The sequence below is a fragment of the Neodiprion pinetum genome, chromosome 6, assembly GCF_021155775.2.
Source record: "Neodiprion pinetum isolate iyNeoPine1 chromosome 6, iyNeoPine1.2, whole genome shotgun sequence".
Taxonomy (NCBI): Eukaryota; Metazoa; Arthropoda; class Insecta; order Hymenoptera; family Diprionidae; genus Neodiprion; species Neodiprion pinetum.
In genome coordinates this window covers 12679036-12702864 of record NC_060237.1, presented here as the reverse complement: position 1 = coordinate 12702864, position 23829 = coordinate 12679036, and the positions used below count along the sequence as shown (strand labels likewise).

The 23829-nt window shown below is 43.8% G+C and overlaps 2 protein-coding genes across 5 annotated transcripts in view; one reads left to right on the top strand and one right to left on the bottom strand.

The window, feature by feature from the left end:
• The window catches only part of LOC124221964 (dipeptidase 1), a 1639756-nt gene that overhangs the window by 870350 nt on the left and 745577 nt on the right, over positions 1-23829 (bottom strand). The gene's annotated exons all lie outside the window — the stretch shown is intronic.
• On the top strand, positions 9833-16830 carry LOC124221973 (putative uncharacterized protein DDB_G0290521). Its single transcript, XM_069137001.1, has 3 exons — positions 9833-10018; positions 15488-15697; positions 15750-16830. The coding sequence occupies exon 3, from the start codon at positions 15782-15784 to the stop codon at positions 16661-16663; it is 882 nt and encodes a 293-aa protein (XP_068993102.1). The 5' UTR covers positions 9833-10018; positions 15488-15697; positions 15750-15781; the 3' UTR covers positions 16664-16830.

Here is a 23829-nt window from a genome sequence, read left to right as displayed (position 1 = left end):
ATCTTCAGAAAACGGGTGGAGGTACGCGGAAAGAAAAAAAAAACGATCGAGTTCACTGGGAAGATTTAAAATCAGCTTTTGAGGGGAGAAGTCGAACTGGATCCATCGTCAATTTGAAGCATGAAGATGTGGAGAGATTTCTAGAAGACCAAAAGGTACTAGCTGTGACAAGAATGAAAAACGCTTTAAAGAAAGACAGGAGCTTGAAAGCCGACGTTATCCTGGCTTTTAAATTTGAAGTTAGAAAAGATGATCACACGGTGGGAAAGATCACATTTTTTAATACGGGAAATAAAATCACCCTGCAGACAACGAATATTAACTAATGGTTTATCGAAAATACGTCAGAGCGTTTGTTAAAAAAGGTGGAAGATTTCCATAAAAAGGATTCAGGCTGGTCGTGACTTGAAATTATGAATCTTGCAGTCAACATTAACAAGTATACACCACTACGGGTTGGTCTGTGTACCCACACCCCGTTATCTAAGCATATCGGTGATAAGGAGGCTGTGGTAAACATCAGAAACATCGACTTTCACTGCTTTCTTTGATCGGTCACCGCAGCTCAGTTCCCAGCCGACAACAACAATCCGAACGCGACCAGCTCGTGTCCGCATTTCAGCTCAGCACTGCGGTACGATGGTTTGAAGTCCCTATGTATAGTAGTAATATTTATTGCTCCCCTTAGGGTTACACCGACTCCTGTTTTCCTCTCCTTTCACAAACCTTTGACATATTTTCTCAACCTATTCTTATCCTATTTTTACATCCTACCTCATCCTTACTTATTTTCTGCCAGCCTGCGCCCTGTGCCATTGCCTTGCCGTTCCCTTACTTTCCCTCTTATCCTTTCCTTATTCTTTATCCTTATCTTTACTTAACCTTATCCTATTTTACCTTATTCTATTCCCTATTTGTCCTTATCCTACTCGACGTCCGTTTCCCATTCATCTCTCACTCTTCCATTCTCTCGTACCTCCCTGATCCTTTCCAGTTCTCTCATCCAGACTTCTCCCGCCCCCTCCTCACCTAACATCTCGCTCACCACCACCTGTCAGCTTTCCCCCCTTCTATCCCAGCCCATGCACCTTTCCCAGACGTGCTCCGATGTCTCCTCCTCCCCCTCGCACACCCTGACCTTCTCTTTTCCTCCGCCTCCTAATACCTTGCCTCCTTCATCTCGCTTCCCAACCTAAATCATGCCACCCTTTTCCACCTACTTCCCCTGTAGCCCTTTCCCAGATAACCTGCTATCCCTTCTCCTTTCACGAACCTGTACCATCTGTTGTACCTCGATTCCCCTATTTTCTCTCGCGTATCTTTCCTCTGTTCTTCCCTCTCTCTCTTTCCTCCTTCTCCCTAAAATCCACCTTTCCCCTCTCCCTTCTCACGACTACCTCTCTACTTTCCACTCCCCTTTCCGCAAAGAAGGTTTCCCTTTCTCTTTCCTATCTCGAATCCTGCCTCCCAACTTCTACCTTTTCCCTTATCTCCCCCCAGCATCTACTAGCTAACTCGCTACCCTCCCCTCTCTCCAGCTTCCTTTCAAAACTCTATGCCCTTCTCCCTGCCCTAATCCATAGCTTCTCCCTCTGTAGCTCCTCCCTTACCAAATATTCCGGTGTTCTCCCATCCACTCCTACTGTCCATCTCAAAAATCCATCCTGCATCGCCTCGACCGCCCTACACTCCCTCCACCCCCATTTCTCCGCTGCGTACTCTATTACCATCCATACTAGCCTGTCAAATAACCAAATCCTTTTTTTCTAATCCTTCTCAAACCTTCTTTTTCCTATCCCCCATACCTGTCTCATTACTACCCCTGCCTTCCGTACTCTCTCTTTCACATGTGCTTCCTGTCCCCCATTGCACTTTACTGTATACCCTCGGTAGCAAAACTCTTTAACCTCCTCTCACTTTTTCCCTTTCCATCTCCAATCCATTTTTTTCTTTCTGCCACCTCCTTTCCTGAATCTCATAATCCTTGATTTCCCTACATTCACCGTCAGCTTTTTCCCATCCATATACCTTTCTTACTTCCTAATCATAACCTCCATCTCCTCTTCACGCTTCGCTACTAGCACTACATCATCAGCATACGCTAACTGATGAATAAGAATTCTCGACCTCGTATGTAATCTATTATAGGGTCTTGGTGATCGGTCAATTAAGAAAACGTATTTTTGTCGGTTGCTATGTATAGAGACACGTATAACAAAAAAATGAGACAGCAGCCTTTTGACACCAGTACTTATAGAATTGCTAGATATGATTTGTGTAACTCCCTACAAACTAGGGTGAATAAGCTCACTTTTAAGTGGTTTACCTCCAAACTTATAACCAAAAACCTACATAGAAGCATTTCTACGTACAATAGTGTCCCTCCACGCGCATATGGGCTTCCAAAAATTCACAAAGAGGATGTCCCGTTGAGAATAATCGTCTCATTTGTCAATAGTTCGACCTATACCTTAGCCAAAACAATTAATACATGGCTCACCACCAACATCACACCTCCCATCTCGAGAGTTAAGGATAGCTTTTTCTTAGTTGATAAAATTAAAACATTGATTATCCCGGACAATGACACGTTAATATCTTTAGATGTGATTTCACTCTTTACCAACGTTCCTACAGATCTCGCATTGCGTGCAATAAACAACCGGTGGGCTTCTTTGGAAAATAAGATCCCAATTCCCCTTATAGAACTTGAAAAAGCCTTAAAAATATGTTTTGACTCCGCAATATTTAAATTTAATAACGATACTTATGCACAATAGTTTGGTTTGCCTATGGGATCTCCTCTCTCCCCAATCCTGTCAGACCTGGTCATGGAAGACTTGGAAACGTCTTGCATTAACGATCTTGGTTTTGATTTACCGTTCTATTTTCGATGCGTGGATGATATTCTTACTGCCGTTCCAAATAAAAAAATACATCACACTCTTAATATTTTTAACCGGTACCATCCTAGATTACAATTTACTATCGAAACAGAAGAAAATAACGCTATCAGTTTCTCAGACGTATTGTTGATACACAACAATAATAATATCAAGACAGATTGGTTTCACAAAAAAACCTGGTCACAAAGATACCTGAATTTTAATTCTCACCATCCTTTGTCCTTCAAAATAGGCACCATCTTCAACCTAGTTGACCGAGCTATCAAACTAGCTAGTACAGAGTTCCAGGAAAAAAACCTGTCGCTCATATACAATATACTAAGATGGAATGATTACCCTCATGGCCTATTACACCAACAAATTAATAAGAGACGCACCTACATCAACAACATACCTGACAATAATATTGACTCTGCTCCCGCTGAAGATAGCAATAGACCCGCTACTACATATATCCCCATCCCATATGTATCCGGCCTCTTTGAGTCACTTAACCGCTTATTCGCCAAATATAATGTCAAGTTTGTTGGAAAAAATTCAAAAGATTTACAACTAGTTTTTGATACAGGCAAAGACAAGATCCCCATGCGCAAACGATCTAATGTCGTGTATGAAATACCATGCAATGATTGCAATCAAGTCTACATAGGTCAAACTGGTCGACATCTCAACACTAGAATTAGGGAACACCAACGCAACATACATGAGATTGAAGAACGTCACACAGCTCTAACGAAACATAGTATCGATGAACAACACACTTTTAATTACGACAACACAAACATCCTTTGTGAAGAACACAATTATTATAGAAGACTGTTATTAGAAATGTGCAACATTGTAGGTCATACCAATTCTGTTAATCTTAGACAAGATGTTGAACATTTAAGTAATATTTACAAACCTCTAATCTCCGCCCACACAACAAATATTGTTTAACCTTAACTACATACAAAAAAATTTTTTGTCCCCATTATACAGTCCTTCCTACATAACTTTTCTTACAAAATATTTATTGTTTTTCTGTATAATTGTTTATAATAGGTTCACCTTCACTCTGGATTACATTGTTTTCTCCCATCAGTCGTTATTCACCTGTTGACTCAATTGGTTCAACCAACAATATTTCGTTAGACATGTAGAACTTAATTATAAAGAGCTCACCTCCACTTCTTTGACACCTGTGAATTAATTTTATTGCTAAAAAGACCTTCTTCAATAACCTTTTAACACAATGACATACTGACTGTGAAGAAACATAGTTCTTTAATCTTCTTAATTAATGACTTCCAACTATTAACTCCCACATATAAAATAACTTGAAGATTGACATTGTCTACCGTCACTCAAAAGAACACTGTTTCCACCAATTGTAATTGTGAATTCGACTACATCTTAGTCCACTTACCTAATTCAAAAGGTAAATAACACTCAAAGACATCCTTATTTCAATTAATCATAAGGTTCTTACTATCAACAATATATAATAGCTCTAAGAGTAGTCCATCTACAATATTTAAGTCTGATTACTTCTAGTACTATTATTTATTTTACAAAAATCCTTTTGTTATTTTTGACAGTTTAAAAAAATAAATCGTTCTGAGGAGGGCCCATATCCGGGTCGAAACGTTGACTGAAAATACATTTTCTTAATTGACCGATCAACAAGACTCTATAATAGTAAGCATACGCTAACGTCCATTCCCTACCGCCAGCCAGCTCCACCCCCCCCCCCCTTCCCGCCCTTCGCCCTTTTCCCATTTTCTCTTCTAAATCCGCCAGTAGCAGGTTGAAAACCTGGGGATTGAGCGGACACCCCTGCCTTACCCCACTCGCCGTCCAGAACGCCACTCCCACCTTTCCCCCGCTCCTCACCCGACTCTTTGTTTCCTTGTAAATCTCCTCTACCCTTGCCCTTAGCCCTTCCCTCACTCCTCTCCTTTCCATAGCCTCCCACAGCACATTCCTGTCCACCGAATCGAAAGCCACCTTCAGGTCCACGAAGTGCATACACCTTATACAGAGTTGGCATCAACGTCACCCCCCTATACTCTTCTACTCTTTTCCCCTTCCCCTTCTTTACTATCGGTGAGATCAGTCCTTCTCCCCATTCCTCCGCCCAGCCCTCTCCCACCAAAACTCTATTACATGTTTTCCATACCCACTGCTCCATCCCTTCCCCCCCATATCTTCATACCTCACTAACTATTCCATCCCCCCTGGTGCCTTTTTATCCCACAGCCTTCCTATCACCTTTCTGATCTTTTCCCTCTGCAGCTCCCCTTTCCCGTTGCCCTTCCTATTTGCTGCCCCCACGCCTTCTGTTACCTTGCTCTCCACTCCAACTAATAATTCCACGAAATACTCCCTCCACTCCTGATCGCCTATTTCCTCATTCACCCTCTACCACTTCTTTCTTTTCCTGTTAACTATCTCCTATACCTTGCTTTCTGTCCTTGCTTAGGGTGCTTCTTTTATAAAACCCTCATTTTCTTTCCTTTTCCTCTCCTCGCATAGCCTATTATATTCCCTTCTTTCCTTTCTATACGCTTCCCCCTTCCCCCTTCCCCTTTCTCCAACTCTTTAGACTTTTTCTAACTTCCACTTTCTTTCCACTACATTCCTCATCCCACCAACCCTTTTTCACTTTCCTCCCCCTCTCTCCTACCTCTGAAGCTTTTCTCAACTCCCCTATTCTTATCTCCATCTCCTTGCCTACATCCGCTTCTCCTACCCCCTCCAATTTGACCGCCGTACAAAACCTCATTCTACCCTCCTCTGTCCAGCCCCCTTGACTAGCTTTCCCTGCCTTTTTTCCCTTTCTTGCCCTAGGCACTGCCCACCTCATCCCCACTATCATCGGGTGATGATCCGAGTCAACCCTATTCCCAATGTCTAGCCTTTTGACCCTATCCCTTATCTCGCTGTCTCCTGTAGCATAATCTATCACCGTCACACCCGCTCCTCCTATATATATAAATTCTCCCCCCTCTCCCCCCCTCCCCCCCATCACCCTCTATATTCCCATTCATCATTGCCTATCCTGTCTCTACAAAAATTGCACCAGCCGCTTAACTTCTACGTGTATTTTCCTGTCCTTTGATTTCTTACTTTTACTGCCCTCCTCTCCTTCTCCCAGCATCCTCCTCCCTCCTGCCCTGTCCTGGCATTGAAATCGCCCCCCACTAGCACTTTTGCTATTTTATCTGCCTTTTCTGCCCACTCCTTCAATACCCCCAACTTCTCTTCTAAATCCCCATTTACGTATATCCCTATTACTAGCCATTTTTCCCCCCCTACACTTGTTTTCCTCACCATCATCCCCTCTTTTACTTCTACCCTCCCTCTCTTTCCGCTTACTATCTCCTTACCCCTGACAGCATTCCGCCTATTGCTCTTCCCTTCCTATTTTTTTCCTCCGCGTACTGCACTTCCCATTCATACCCTGCGAGCAACTTATTACTAATCTTTTCCTACCCCTTCTTCTCTATCCATGTCTCCATTAGAAATATTACATCCCACTCCCTTCGACCCCTCCGGAAATCCTCGTCCTTCCTCGCAAGCCCCGCCACATTCCAGAACACTACCTTTCACCCTTCCCTTTCCGTCTCACCTACGTCCCTATCTCTCCTCTTCCTCTTCAGCGCCCCCTGTCTCTGCCCCTCCCCGCTACCCATTCCCCTGACTGCCTTTCCCTACGTCCCCCGGCCTGTGCCTCTATACCTCCCTCTTGCCTTTCCTTGCTTGTTGTCCTATCCCTTTCACCTTCACCTACTTTTCCCCTCCCCTCCCTTTGCCCGTTTTCCCTCTCTTTCCCTCCACCGTCCCTAAGCACCTCTCCTAACTCATCCCACTTCCACATTTTCCCTTCTATTCAAATCCTTGCATACCCTATTCTTACTCTGTTTCCTCTTCCCTCCTCGATAATTGCCATCTCCCTCAATTTCCACTTCATTCTCCTCTCTGCCCAAGTGAGATCCTCCTTTATTCTCCCCACCCTCCCTCCAAGAAGGCTTTTTCTTTCCATTACCTGCCTCTTTTGCTCTCTGTTCCCTAGCCTTGCTATCCATATCCCCTTTCCTCCCCCCTTTCTCGCTCCTACCTCCCACATATCCTTCACCTCGACCTCTACCCCCATCACCTGCATAATCTTTTTTAACCCTTCCTTTTCCCTTCCCTTCTCTATTCTCGCTCCTCTCAGTACTATATTTCCCCTTCTTTGTTCTCTTTCTTTTCTCTCCAAGGCCCACTTCATCTCTTTTAGCCTATCCATTGCTACCTGCGCCACTTCCGCGTTCCCCTGTATCTGCCTCTCCCCCCCCCCCCCCCCCCCCCGCCTTCTACACTCTTCTTTTCTAATTCTGCCAGCCTTTCCTCCACCCTTTTCCTCTTCCCCCTCTCCGCTCTTCTACCTCTTCTCATCTTTTACCTACGTCCCTTATTGCTTCCTTCGGCTCCCCCCTCTCTACTTGCCATTGCTCTTCCCTTCCATTCATTTCCTCTCCAATCTTTTCCATTTCATTCCTGAGTTCCCTTCCCTATCCTTTGAACTCGTCTAGCCCTATCTTTAGCTCCTCCCTAATCAGCCTTAGCATATCCTGTATACTTCCTTCCTCTTCCTTCCCTTCCTCCCCTGTCCTGCGCTCCGGCGACCATTGCACTTTCTTGCTTTACCCAAATCCTTTTTCTCTTACCTTTATCTCATCTGCATCCTTCTCCCCCTTTTCCCTTACCTCCTCATGCTTTCTCTTCCATAAATCTACCACCGTCATGATCGATCCCAGGCTACGACTCCTCTCCCTTCCTATCGCTGCTACTACACCCGGCCTACCTTTTTTTTTCTCCTCCTCTACTCTCTTCGCCCCTTCTTTCTGGCCACCCACGTTACTCATGTTCTTTCTCTCCGCCCCCGCTCCCTACCTTATCTGCCTGCCGTCTGTCTGTCTCTGCTCTATCCCCCTTCCTACTCCCTGCATGTCAACTTCTGTTCTTCTGTATTTTTTTTCCCGCTGCCTTCCGCCAGCTCTCACTACCTAACCTCAAAACTCTTCCCCTTTCCTCACCTGTCCGTCCCTGTTGCTCCTACCTCCCTATTCCCTTCACCTGCCAGCCCATCCTGATCTTCCCCTCTCCCTCTCTGCCCTATTTCCTTTTCCCCTTACCTTCGCTATCCTTCTAATTCTCGCCTCTCCACTCTCACTCTTTCTCACACCTGCCACTTACATCCACACCGAAAACCGGAAGTCCGAATTTCCCAATGTCCTTGGATCAAATTCCAAAATTTGAAAAACTTATCGGTCTTTCAATTCACGTTTATGGCAGAGACCAAGGTGATCGAAGGAAAAGTTAAATGGTACCGATTCACCTGAGTCAGAATGAGTCTGATAAACCTGTCATTCATCTTTTAACGATAGAAACTAAAATCACTGATGATGACGATGATGTTGATATGGAAAATTTAAAAAAAATAGAATCTTTCATTTTACTTGTATTGAAAATCTGTCTGGATTAACAAGTTTTCAAATTTCTACACGTAATGGTCGTACTCGGTTATGTAATGGACGTTGGACTCGCTTTTAATCTGAAAAATGCTCAACAAAGGACAATGTAGATTGCATGAATTTCGACGAAACCAAAGTTATCTTATTAGCAGAAGAGGACAAGATTCTCAAATTTAAACATTTTCAACACAAAGAAACCGTTCTTTTCTGCGTTTACGCAGATCTAGAATTTTTACTGCAGCCTACTCTTGAAAGTTTTGGGGAAAATAGAACAATTTGGCAGTAGTATCTTCCGTATAGTATAGCTTACTATCTACATTGTGCGTTTGACGATTCGCTTTCAAAATTCAAAATTAATTGTGGAGAGACTTGCATTCAATGGTTTGTAAATGAGTCAGAGGAATTGGCACATTCGTTGGAAGCTTATTTCAAAACTGTTGTACTGATGGAACCGCTCAATTTCGATGAGATCAACCAATCAGATTTATCGATGATCTGTGATATTTGCGAAAGACCGTTCACACTCACAGACATGAAACATCGCGATCACTGCCATTTCACCGGAGAGTACCGTGGTGCTGCTGATCGAGGTTGCAATCTAAATTACTAAAATTTGCACACTATGCCAGTGATATTCCACAATCTGTCGGGTTACGATTCACATTTTCTGATCCAAGCGTTGGCTACATCGTTCGAGCGTACAATTGAGTTTCTACCCGTAAACAAAGAAGAGTATATTTCTTTCACAAAATATGTCAAGGGGACAAATATAAAATTTGGATTCATAGATTCGAACCGTTTCATGCCCAGTAGTCTTGAGAAATTAACAACGTATCTTGGTGATGATCAAAAATCAATAACACGTAAATTTTATCGTAGCTCAGATAAATTTCAGTTATTGACCAGAGGAGGAGTGTTCCCGTAAGAATACAAAAACAGTTAGGAGAAGCTCGAGGACAGACGTCTACCATCCAAACAACAATTTTACCTAAAATTAAATGATCGGGATGTATCAGACGACGATTATGCACATGCGTGTGAAGTTTGGCAAACTTTCAACGTTGAAACTTTAGGAGAGTATTCGGACTTGTATTTACAGACAGACGTGTTTTGACTAGGCTACGTTTTTCAAAATTTTTGACAGAATTGTTGGACAACGTACAAATTGGACCCATTACATCACTACACAGCACCCAGTCTGTCGTTTCATGCAATGTTAAAATGTACAGGCATCGAGCTCGAGCTTCTCACCGACATAGATATTGTGACGTTGCACCTAGAGTGCAAGTCACAACAAACCCCAAACCCGCGGGGAAGAGCCGAACGGGTGAGCCCTGTCCCGTCGGGAAAGACCCGAACATCACCGAAGCCCCCCCGACGCTCGGCAGAGCCGAGCGCCAGATTCAGTACGATCACGGCCGTGACAGAATCGAGACCAAAAACAGCCTAGGCTACGAGCGAAAGAGAGAGAGAAAGAAAGAACGAGAGAAACCACCACACTCACACCGACACACCCCGCTACACACACGCCGACGACTCCAGGAACCAACGAGACCCAACCACACTCCACCACACCTCGAGACACCCACACACACACGCCGACGACACCAGGTTAGCCTGCATTCTACAGCCGATCTGCTCCTCCCCTCGCAATACCGACCCTTTCTACCTCACACTCCACGTCACGCTACACCACCCCATCCCCTCGCAATACCAACCCTCCCGACTTCACATTCCCCGGCACCTCACCCACTCTCCCCCCCCCGCGCGCGTACCTGTAAGTTAGTATTAAGAAACGCTAAGGGCTGAGGCGTGATCAGCCCCCGTTAGAGTCTACAACCCTTTGTATTTTTCTTAGTTTAAGTCGGCCCCTTTTGCTTAAATATACACATCAAGTTTTACCAATTATATCCGCCCCGTCTCTAATTGTCTCCCCCCCCCCCCATATTATTCGTGCGGACTCAAAACCCGTCACAAATTGGCGCCCAACGTAAATTACCCACATTTTTACCCCAAATCCAAACAATTAAGAGACAAAACACAGGAATAAACGCTAACAAAATACACATAGACTCACGAAACAAAATTACACAGTCACGAAAATTCAAATAAAGACAGTTGAACACACCACTACCAAACACGATACACACAATGGCAGACCAAGGACACAGGGAACCGCAAGGCCTAGCGCGCGAACACATGGACATACACACACCCGAACGCAACCAAAACAACTCGACACAGAGCGAGCCGCGCGCGACACGAGATCAACAAACACCGACCCAACGGCAGGAAATAAATAGACGATGCACGATAAATTCACCAAACACAATAAATATAATCGATGCAGCTATCATAGAGAATACACACAATTTACACAGTACACAAATTCAACACCAAGAAAGCCCAGAACCAACAAATCCCACACAAACATACAATACAATCCCAACACCTACACACACGCAAACTAACACGGTAACCATCAATCAAACGAACCGACACTTCACAGGAACAGACACATTTTTAGCCACCAACACACGTAACACACGACTTATGCAAAACCTAATAGACCTCGAAGCATCACCAAGCGACAGAAACGTATACGAAGATCCACACATATACAGCACACAGTCAATACACCCCACAAACACAAACCACACATCAAACCCAAACAGTACATACTGGAATCAGCCAGCAATGGCAATGAAAACAATACAAACATGGAACATAAAATACTCAGGAAACACAAACGAAGACATAGACGAATTTTTACAAAATCTCCGCGACTACCAAACAGGTTATGAAATACACGACACACAATTAATCAACAACCTCAGCCCAATACTCGAAGGTGACGCAAAAAACTGGTACAGATTAAATAGAGGCAAATGGCGAACACTGGAAGAATTCGAAAGAGACATTACACACGCATTTCAAGACATACAACATAGGGACAGGCTAGAACAAAAAATCAGAAATTACGTACAAGGACCAACAAATAAAATCACACAATTCCTAATACAATTTAGAACACTACTATCACAACTAAAACCACCATACCACCCACGAACACAACTAGACCTGGCATACAGAAACATGAAAATAGAATACAAGGCATACATAAAACCATACGATTTCGCGAACTTCGACCAACTGGAAATGGCCGCAAAAGAATGGGAAGCAAATATCGAATGGGAAAACACGAGACAAACAATATTAAACAACTACACACACCCGCGAGAAACCTACACACACCAAACACACCACACACAATACATCCCATACAAGTACACACAAACACAACCCCGCCCAGCAATACTCCCAACACCAAATATACCACCGGCACTCACAGACAACATACGACGAAACCAAACAAACCAAAACACGCAACAGACTCGATACCCCGCAATCACGTATAACTCACCACACTACACTCAGCAACAAACACAAACGAATCCAAACACAGGCACAACACCACGCAGATGCTTCAACTGCAACCAACCCGGACACTTCAGATGGCAATGCACACAAACACAGAACCAGGGAAACGAGTAAGGGTTGACCCAGCAAGGGTGGAGGGCAACCCCAAAAACAACACAAACACACCCGAGACAGTAGCACCCACAACAGATAACAACAGAACGGAAAGTAGGTTTCACATCAGAATCGAAATACACGGTCACGAATTTAACGCACTAATAGACACAGGCGCAACACACTCATACCTAGGCGCAGAAGTAATACAAATACTACACAACACAGACACACAAATAAACAACACACCCGACAGAACAGCTACAATGGGAAACGGAACACAGGTGACGATAGAAGGAGCAGTAACACTCCCAATACGCCTCGGCAACATAACAAAGAAAATTAATTTCGGATTAATACCAAACTTAGGCTCACAAGGTATCATTGGGAACAGCGACTTAATAAGATTTGGAATACTAATAAATTATGGAAAAAACACATGGTCGCTGATAGACGACCCACAGACACACTACCACATGCAAGCTAGACCACAAAAACTACCAACACCACTCAAAGAATACATACAAACACATCAAACACGAGAAACACGACACCAATCAACACAAACACACACAAAACAAGCAAAAGCAGCAGAAAAATTAGAAGCAACGAAACAACAAACGAACCGGAAAACAACAGAAAGACACGAAAACAAAAAAAAAACAACCATGAAACAAAAACCACTAACACCAACACTACCCAGCACAAAGACACCACCGGAAAACATCCCCCAAAAAGACAACCCACAGAACACACAAATCACAAACCAAAAAATCATACCCACAAACGCACAAAAAACAGACGACACACAAACCGACAAAGAAACCGAACCACAGATATGCGCAGGAATACAAGAACTCACACAATCACAACACACACAACTACAGACGACAATACAGCAGAAAATCTCAACACTACCAGGCCAACTCGGGCTAACACACCTAATTAAACACAAAATAGACACACAAGGACACACACCCATAAAACAAAGATACTATATGGTATCACCAAAAATTAGAGAAGCCATCCACACAGAAATAGGCAAAATGCTAAGAGAAGACGTGATAGAACCATCAGAAAGCGAATGGTCGAGCCCAATTGTTATGATAAAAAAACCAAATAACACATATCGCTTCTGTCTAGACTTTAGGAAGGTTAACTCAGTATCAAAAAAAGACGCATACCCACTACCATACATGACAGCAATATTAGACAAACTACGGACAGCACAGTACATATCAAAAATCGACTTAAGCCAAGCATACTTCCAAATACCACTCGACGAAGACAGTAAACACATAACAGCCTTTACAGTCCCGGGAATGGGCTTATTTCAATTTAAAAGAATGCCATACGGACTGACAGGCGCACCGGCGACATTCCAAAGACTACTAGACAGACTCATAGGCCCAGAATGCGAACCATATGCATTCGCATACTTAGACGACATAATAATAGTAACACAAACATTCGACGAACACTTACAAAGACTAGAGCAAATACTCAAAAGAATTACAGACGCAGGACTAACAATAAACCCAGAGAAGTGCGAATTCGGATGCGCACAAGTAAAATATCTCGGATACATAGTAGACAGACACGGACTACACATAGACCCCGACAAAACACAACCCATAGAAAACTACCCTAACCCAAAAACAATAAAACAATTACGGAGACTAATTGGCATGGCATCATGGTACAGACGCTTCATACCTAACTTCGCACACATTACAGAACCACTAACACGACTACTGAAAAAAGACCAGAAATGGCACTGGGGGGAAGAACAAGAAAACGCAATGAACACAATCAAACACGCACTCACATCACCACCCACACTCGCATGCCCAGACTACACACAAACATTCACACTACAAACAGACGCTAGCGGAACAGGGATAGGTGCCGTACTAACACAATCTCTCGATGACGAAGAGCATGTCATAGCCTACGCTAGCCGTGCGCTAAGCGAGGCAGAACGTAAATACTCGACAACTGAGAGAGAATGTTTGGCGGTTCTCTGGTCCATTAAAAAATTCAGACCGTACGTGGAAGGATATCAATTCAAAGTTATCACAGATCACCACGCACTGAAGTGGCTTAGAGAATTAAAAAACCCCACAGGCCGACTTGCACGATGGGCATTAGAACTATTAGAATACGACTTTGACATTACACACCGAAAAGGTACAATGCACGACGTACCAGACGCACTTTCAAGACGACACGAAGACGAAGAACACATAGACACAATAGAAGACACGACAGACAAGTGGTACACATACAAGAAAACACAAGTACAAACACGCCCAGAGAAAAACGAGTCGTGGCGAATCAGAAACAATCAACTATACTTCCACCGCCCTAACCCCCTACACTCAAACCTCCTACCAGACACAAACCCATGGAAACTAGTCACACCCAAAGACAAAATAACACACATACTACACGAAAACCACGACGTAACACAAGCAGGACACTTAGGGATCGAAAAAACATACCAACGAGTAGCAAAAAATTATTATTGGCCAGGGATGTACAGAGACACTTTAAACTACATGAAAAAATGTGACACATGCCAAAGAACAAAAACAATACAAGCGCGACCGGCAGGACTAATGGGCATGAGAATTATCGAAGAACCGTGGACAGTAGTAGCCTCCGACATCATGGGCCCACTCCCACGATCAAAAAAAGGAAACCAATACATCATAGTGTTCGAAGACCTATACACTAAATGGGTAGAAATCATACCGACACGCAAAGCAAACGCCAAAACAGTAGAACAGACATTCCACTCACACGTAATATCACGATGGGGTACACCACGCATACTACTGACAGACAACGGCACACCATACATAAACAAACTCATACGCGAACTGACACAAAAATTCAACATAAGACACGCAACAATCCCCCCATACCACGCACAAGCCAACCCCGTAGAGCGAGTCAACAGAACCGCTAAAACAATGATCCAAGCCTACGTAAACAACGACCACACAGAATGGGACATACACTTACAAGACTTACAATTCGCAATCAATACATGTACACACACATCAACTAAACACACACCAGCCTTTTTAAACCTAGGAAGGGAATTAAATCCCACACAATGTCTAAGAAATCAGTTAGAGAACCACGACGAAGTAGAATTACAAGACACAGACAGATGGACAGACCACTTGAGACGACTACAAATACTTAGAGACGAAGTACAGAGGTACTTGATAGAAGCAAACGAAAAACAAGCACACTACTACAACCTACGAAGACGAGACATCCAATTCAAGGAAGGAGACAGAGTACTAAAAAAGAACCACACACTCTCATCCGGACCAGAACGAACGACAGCTAAGTTAAATAAAAAATTCATAGGCCCATACATAATCACTAGAAAAGTCTCATCCACAATATACGAATTAACAACAGAGAGCGGTAGAAATATAGGAAAATGTCATATAGAAGACCTAAAATTATATACATAATCAAATAACACACCCCAAAAATAAACTAACATGTGTATTCACTCCACAGAAACACAACATGGAAAATCAGCAAACAAAAATACCGGCCCTGATGACGCTGCGACTGACGAGACCGACGACAACGACGACACAAACAGAAAAAACACCACTATTACAAACACCAGGACAGGCCCCACACCCACACAAATACGGACGCGACGGCACACACCAGACGGAGACCCGACGAACCCTACTACCGACACCCCCCACATACAGAAAGGTAATACAGACCACCACGACGACAACACACTTAACAACCACTGCACCCACAGCCACACAGAGACACTCACAAACACACACAACGATGACCACACACACAATTACACCCTCCGGACCAAGGCAATGCCCGAAATGCAACGGGCTGGTCCGGGGCACCAAATACACAGAACACATACAAACATGCACACAAACTAACACAGACACACCACACCCACCACAAATTATCACACACCCACAAACAGTTACCCACACCACACGAACCACGGCCACACACACGACTACACACCCACCCACCAAGAAACAAACACCCCATACAACCACACGCCCCACACCCACACCAACACCACGGTACACACCACCCCCAGCATCACCCCCTCAATGGGCACACACCAGATTCGCGAGACCACAAACAACAGAAGACAGAATCTTACAGACATTCGCCAACATGGACAGACACACAGAATCGACACAGACAAAACAAACATGCAAACAACACACAGGACCACACCCCGAGATAATAGCCATAATTGCAAGTTTAGAACCAGCAAGCACCCTATACGACGAATTACGAGCACAAAAAGAAAGATACATGACCAGACGGGCACACGAACGCACAAACACTGACGAAACAGAAGCCAGCACCTCAACACACCAACCACACACCACACATCAAGCAGCACCACACAAAACACAACCCCCCAACACACCAGACACCGACAGCGACACAGATTCCACCACCTCCACCGCAGAGACAGTGATACACATCGAAACCACACACACAGGCACGCTACAAACACAAACGACGGACAACGACACAGACAGTAACACCGACACCACCTCACTCACGGACACAGTCGAACATACACAAACACCCCAACCAGCCACACACACCACACGGGACTCAAAACGATACAAAAAACGAAAATCAATACGGAAACAGAAAAAAGAACAAAACAGGAAACACTAGACAAACTGACAACACCAAACCGACGGACGAACAACGACAGACGGAGGCCAAAGAAACAGAACACAACCCAAAAGGGGAGAAGAAACCACGAGCCACGAGGTACAAAGAACAACGCAAAAACTCACCAAGACCCACACCGACGAGAGCCACCGTACCAAAACCAAAAATTCAAGTACAAAATAATATAAGAATAGAATAAGTAGATATAAGACGACCCACAACCCACACCAAACACACACCCCGCAGATACAACCCAACCTCCATCCCTTAACCCCGACAGATCGGAGCAGACAACACAGAAACAACAAAAATAACAAAAGGAAAATACACAGACGAAAGGACCACAAAATCCGTCACCGAAACCGGCTCACCCTATAGGCCTCGCCCCGCGTGGGGAGGGGGGAGTTGTGACGTTGCACCTAGAGTGCAAGTCACAACAAACCCCAAACCCGCGGGGAAGAGCCGAACGGGTGAGCCCTGTCCCGTCGGGAAAGACCCGAACATCACCGAAGCCCCCCCGACGCTCGGCAGAGCCGAGCGCCAGATTCAGTACGATCACGGCCGTGACAGAATCGAGACCAAAAACAGCCTAGGCTACGAGCGAAAGAGAGAGAGAAAGAAAGAACGAGAGAAACCACCACACTAACACCGACACACCCCGCTACACACACGCCGACGACTCCAGGAACCAACGAGACCCAACCACACTCCACCACACCTCGAGACACCCACACACACACGCCGACGACACCAGGTTAGCCTGCATTCTACAGCCGATCTGCTCCTCCCCTCGCAATACCGACCCTTTCTACCTCACACTCCACGTCACGCTACACCACCCCATCCCCTCGCAATACCAACCCTCCCGACTTCACATTCCCCGGCACCTCACCCACTCTCCCCCCCCCCGCGCGCGTACCTGTAAGTTAGTATTAAGAAACGCTAAGGGCTGAGGCGTGATCAGCCCCCGTTCGAGTCTACAACCCTTTGTATTTTTCTTAGTTTAAGTCGGCCCCTTTTGCTCAAATATACACATCAAGTTTTACCAATTATATCCGCCCCGTCTCTAATTGTCTCCCCCCCCCCATATTATTCGTGCGGACTCAAAACCCGTCACAATATGCTTACGTTTATCACAAAATGTATTCAAGGTGGTGTGTCACAGTGCTCGAACAGATACGCAAAGGCTAACAATAGATATATGGAAGAGGAATTCGATCCAGAAGTCGAAGAATCTTATCTCATGTACTTTGACGTTAATAATTTGTACGGTGCTGCTATGAGCTTTGCTCTGCCGTGTAATTCCTTCGAATGGGTGTCAGGTTTCAGAGAGTGCGACGTTCTTGCCATCTTGAACGTAACTGAGTTTGGTTACATGCTGGAGGTGGATTTGGAATATCCTAAGGAGTTGCATGAAACTCATAAAGATTTACCATTTTGTCCGGAGCACTATGTACCTCCGATTTCGAACAATAAACAGCCGAAATTGACAACCATGCTACTTTCCAAGAAAAACTACGTTGTTCACTATCGCGTTTTCAAACAATGTTTAGAATTAGGCTTAAAATTACTTAAAATTCACATAGTTCTCAAATTCAAGCAAACTCCGTGGTTCAAAAAATACATAGATTTGAATACCAATTTGCGAAAAAAGTATCACAACGAGTTCTAGAAAAATTTTTACAAACTGATGAACAATGCAGTTTTTGGTAAAACAATGGAAAACGTGCGAAAGTACAGAGACGTTCGATTAATCACCGAATGGGATGTACGGTGCTAGAGCTACCATAACTAAACCTAATTTTCACAGCTGCACCGTTTTCGACAAAGATATAATTATCGTCGAAATGAGTAAGATGAAAGTCAAGTTGAATGAACCATTGTATGCAGGTTTCTCCATCCTGGATCTGTCTTAAACATATGACTACGATTTTCATTATAATTATATTGAACGGAAATTTGGTAACATAGCAAAATTAATGTATACGGATACCGACAGTTTGATTCACAACTTCACCGTTTCCGACATATACGAACATATGAAGAAGGACTTACATGAATTCGATACGTCTGCTTATCCGCTTGAAAACGCTCATAGAATGCCTCTAGCGAACAGAAAAGTTCTCATCTTAATCGCAGATGAGAATAACGGGAAAATAATGTTGCATTTTGTAGGATTAGGAGCAAACTTGTACGCATTCCGAGTCTTGGAAGATTAAAAAGACAATCAACATGCCTAAGGTGTCAAAGGATCAGCGTGGAGAAAAATAACTTTTAACGATGATTTGAAATGCGCTTTGAAACGTGAAAATTTATCTAGGAATCAGCATTTGATATTGAGTCGAAGGCACGAGGTAGAATAGCAGAAAATGGCACTGAGCTGGAATGACGACAAGCGGATCGTGTTCCAAAACACAACCGACACGCTTCCGTGAGGCTACAGACCTGCACCTCAGCTTTTTGAATACCGTATCGAAATGTATGTGGAATTAAATTTACCACTGTACCATGATGTATAAAATATTATTATGTAGGATAGTGAACAAGAACGCTCCGAAATATTAAAATTGTACAACGATGCATATGTCTGTTGATTGTCTGAAAAATGAAGAGGCATACTTGTTATGTATCGGGTATAAAATAAAGAGGCACATACGTTTTTACAAAAATTCATTTATTCAATGTTGCATCTTCAATTCGTTTATCCAACTGTTGTGTGTATTGTCGAAACCTAACCATTTTACACATATTTTTCTTTCACGCTTCTTGAGCGCCTTTTCCACCAGATAAATATCCAGATGTTCAACCTTGAGGAACTCTTGTTCGTAAAAACCACCAGCGATGGGTTGATCTCGGTAGTCTTTGACCTTGTACGTCACAGGATGAGTATTTTCCACTTTGCTTATTGTGAATATCTCCGTCGTCCAATTGGAAGTGTAACCTTTCTCGAAGACATTTTTGAATTTTCTCATTCGAACTTTGTCGCCCATTTTCAACTTTGCCAGTTTGGGAGGTTTCGCTCGAAGCCCTCCGTACGCCTGACGTAATAACAGCCTCTCGTTTGCAACGGTGACTTCCGACGGTTTCATTCGTATGGTTCGGTATTTGGCGTTGTTGTAAACCGGAACCAAATCAGATGAGATATCGAGCCACTTGTAGCTTCCTTGCATGGTAAACCGTTTGATCATTTGACTTTCGAGCGTGCGATTGAGTCGTTCGCAGATCGAAGCCTCGAAATCACTATACGTGGGGTAAAGTTTGATTCCAAAGCGTGGAATGAGAGATTCATATTTCGAGTTGTGAAATTCCGTTTCTCTGTCGACATGTAATTTCTTCGGTACCCATCCTTGGACAAACACAGATTCCATTGTCTTCGTAACACCATCTCCAGACTTGCTCTTCATCGGTATAGTCCACGCGTACTTTGAAAAGATATCAGTAACTGTGAGTATATGTATGTAGCCTTTGGTTTGTCCAGCGTATGACATCATATCAACAAGATCCGCCTGCAAGGTCTCGTCGATGCCGCGCAGGTCTACACGTCGACGCGAATAATTCTGACGTGCAGGCCTATGCAGTTCCGTTACCAGTGTTTGCTTTTCATCGTTCATATTCCAATGCTCTTAGTCTGGTGTCCAATTTAGGAATAATTTCAGCGTTTTGAATCGACAGGTCTCTGCCTGTTTTAAAGTCTGTGTGGAAGGTATCTAAGGCTTTTTCCGTGGTAGGCTCCAGAGCTTTGATCATTTGATCGAGGTTGTCGATTTGTTTTTGCAGCAAGTTGAATTTTCGTCTTAAGAATTGTAAAGTTACAGCATTGTTCGACTCTGCGGGATCAGCGACATTACACAGTCTCTTGTTCTGTACATAGTAATGCCCGTCTGCTGTTATTTGGAACCCGACACCCGGAGGACCGCGAGTTCTCGCAGCTGTGATTTTATTCAGCTGACATCCAAACACGTCGACGCTTATCCCGTGAATGATTGCAGAAATGAAGAGATTTGGCTAAGAAATGATTTCGGCTTCCTGGCATTCGTCAAGTATAGACATAATTTCATTGTTGTGACTTGTATTCCTAACTGCTTGAGATGTCATAAGCGAAGACATTTCACCAACTCGTTAGCGTCGTCCCAGAAAATATAATCTGTTTCAACACCTTGTTGAGTAACCCAAGCCTGCGGTGACAAAACACCTGTGCCTGTATGCTTCAACATCTGTGACGATGGGGATACGCCTATGCCTAATGTAAAAATATCCAGCAGCTCTGCAATCAGATGCTTGCAATTGGCGCGCTGAGCGTTTTGGATGGGCTTGGTGGCGCTATAGTATTTCTGTGGGCATTTGTTGCGAGAAGGATATTTCTGTAATTCTCCCTGTCGTTGTGGGTAACGTGAGCGTTGTCGGACATCTTTTTGAACAACAGCTCCAGTAGTCCCTGAGCTTTTGAAAAGATCGTACCGCCTATGCGAACGGAATCGTGCTCAAAGCTTATCGGTGAGTCACCAACCATCAGCCCTGCAGTAGAAAAGATCCGTACCCCGTACACGGTATCCAACTCGTGATAGTTTGATCCTCTTCCTCTGCAGTTGCATAAGAATCTTCTGCTTCTGATTCCATTTCGTTCATTGGCTAATCCTTCGTTTGTAGTTTTGATCTCTTCCTTTGCCTCTTCCTTCATAGGTTTCGTGCCTCGAGAAACATTGACTAATTCCAGCAGCGAGGTTACCATAGGTTCAAAGATAGCCTTCATTGTTCCCTGCAGCGACTCTTTTCCCATCTTGAGGATTCTATGCTTACAACGAATTGCATTACTCGCTTGATCAATATGACGCAAAAGTTCTTTTTCCGTACGAAATTCCTGCATGTTGATACAACTAGCTCTGGAAAGATACTATTTCGTTCCCTTCGATAATGGTGCATTTTATTCTCTTGTCACGTTTATGGGATTGTCAAATCCTTTCCTATACCGACCATTACCGAGCTATCTATCCTTGTAGATCACTACGAACCCATATTTGTCGCTGTTCCAGCATGCTATACGCAAGGCTTCAAACTGTGTGTACGACATATCGGTGTTTACATGATAATTCTACACGTGTCTCAGGTTCATCTCGTCTTGTTTGAATGAGTCCAGCAAGTTGGTGTTGTCGCGCTCGAGATGCTCTGGACTCAAGCGTACTTCTGACAAAGACAGAAACAGTCTACGTCATGATGTCTACCCATTAAGAAGTAAGCGCGTATGTTGTCCTGATTCTCGCACGCTACGTCATCGAATATCTTGATTGGGTTAGGTTGAGTCTCTTTCGGTGCAACGACCTGCTCATGCTTGTTGAAGGGGAAGTACTCGATACCTTCGACACCTTCGAGCACTTGACTTAGAAACTTGTGTTTCGATTGATTGAGAGGTTTTGAGTGAACGTACAGGTATTCAAACCTAAAACCGCTTGGATGCGTTATACGTGCAAATAATGCATTGGTTTTACCACAGTTAGATGGTCCGCAGAATATCGCGCGTACACCACCCGCTAACAGTTCCCCATGGAGTTTTTTCCGATTCGCACTCTGCTGCGTAAATTTGTCAAAACTCACCACGGGCAGCTTGGTCAACTGTGTCTCAAACATCATCTCGGACGTGACTGGCTGTATCTTCTATAGATGCATCGTCTATAAAAACTTGCCCTCAGTCGCAGAGCGGACATGATTGTGCACACACGCGATCGTGAACGATCCACGAAACGGCGATCAAGTGGAGAAGGTTTGGTAAATAGCATCATCAATAAACTCCCGATCGAGTTGCATATTCCCGGTTACCAATACTGCGGTCCTGGTACGAAGTTGACGAAAAGACTCGCGAGAGGCGATTCCGGTATCAACCCTCTCGATGCAGCGTGCAAGGAACACGATATAGCGTATTTAAAAAATCTCGAGAACTTTGAACCTCGAAGCGCCGCGGATACAATATTAGCCGATGAAGCCTGGAAACGGGTATTCGCAAAGGACGCAAATTTTGGTGAAAAAGCAATCGCTTGGGCTGTATCTAACACGATGAAGGCGATAACAACGTTAGGCATGGGATGTTGAAGACCAAAGAACGTTTCCTTGAACAAGATCATACGCGCGGCAAAACAGTCTATGATTGCGAGCCACGACGCGAAAACAAGTATGAAGTCTGCACTCAAAGGTGCTCGAGAAACTGAACAAAGAAGGCGGTAAACATCATGTCCGATTACCACGTGTCCTACCGGTACCCTTAAAAGTTGGCGGACTTTTACCTTTTCTCATGCTCAGGGTTCGTTCGCGGGGGGGGGGGGTGCGAGTATAGCGAAGGCTGTAAACGATGCAAGCGTAGCCAACCGAGAATTAGAGGAAAGCCAACGGCATAACAAAACGATAGAACCGATTGCCCTAAGTAAAGGTCTCCATCTAAAACCGTACAAAAAGGGTTTCGGTCTTCATCTTTTCAAAAACTAAGTGTGAAGCTGCCATGCTGAGTGTTGACCAACTGGGATTTGCGAATTGGTCTGAGATCCCACTATAGAACGACCTTCACCGAGCTGGTTAATGGATGAAAAGTATTTTATATTCAATTAAATATGTCAATAAATATATTGAAAATGGGTCGTCTTAAAAATTTAAGTCCAGAATATGATTAATTAACAATTAAAAAATTGTTTTTTTTCTGGTTTGGTTAATAGACAAATTCCATACCAATCGAATGTATAAAGCCCATAGAATATGCAAACATGAGGTTGACTATTTTTTTCGCGTCACAACTCTTGGGTAGGCAGGTATAAGCAGGTAAATCGATACTAGTAGCCTGAACCGGTCTGGTTAATGAATTAAAGTTATATTAAAATAAAGATTTTTTTATTACGAACACGACGGTATAGGGTTGCCTGCGAAAAATCAGTCCTGAATTACGGTTGTCGAATTTATAGTACTATATACCGGGACAATCTCTTGAAACTATACATATAACGCGCATGCGCCAAATAATTTAATCTCATTGGTCGGTGAAATCGCGCCACGGTGATGTTTTCATCTGCTGAGCAAGGCGCCAACGTACCCAAAATGAAACAAAAGCTGTAATTCTCTCGCGCGTAAAGCCGTGGATTGAGGTTATGCTGCTGTTTATTTTTACGTAGCGTGAATTGTCTAAGAAGAAT

What these genes read in the sequence shown, in the direction of transcription:
- LOC124221973 (XM_069137001.1), top strand. Translation starts at nt 15,782, where the DNA reads ATGACCACACACACAATTACACCCTCCGGACCAAGGCAATGCCCGAAA.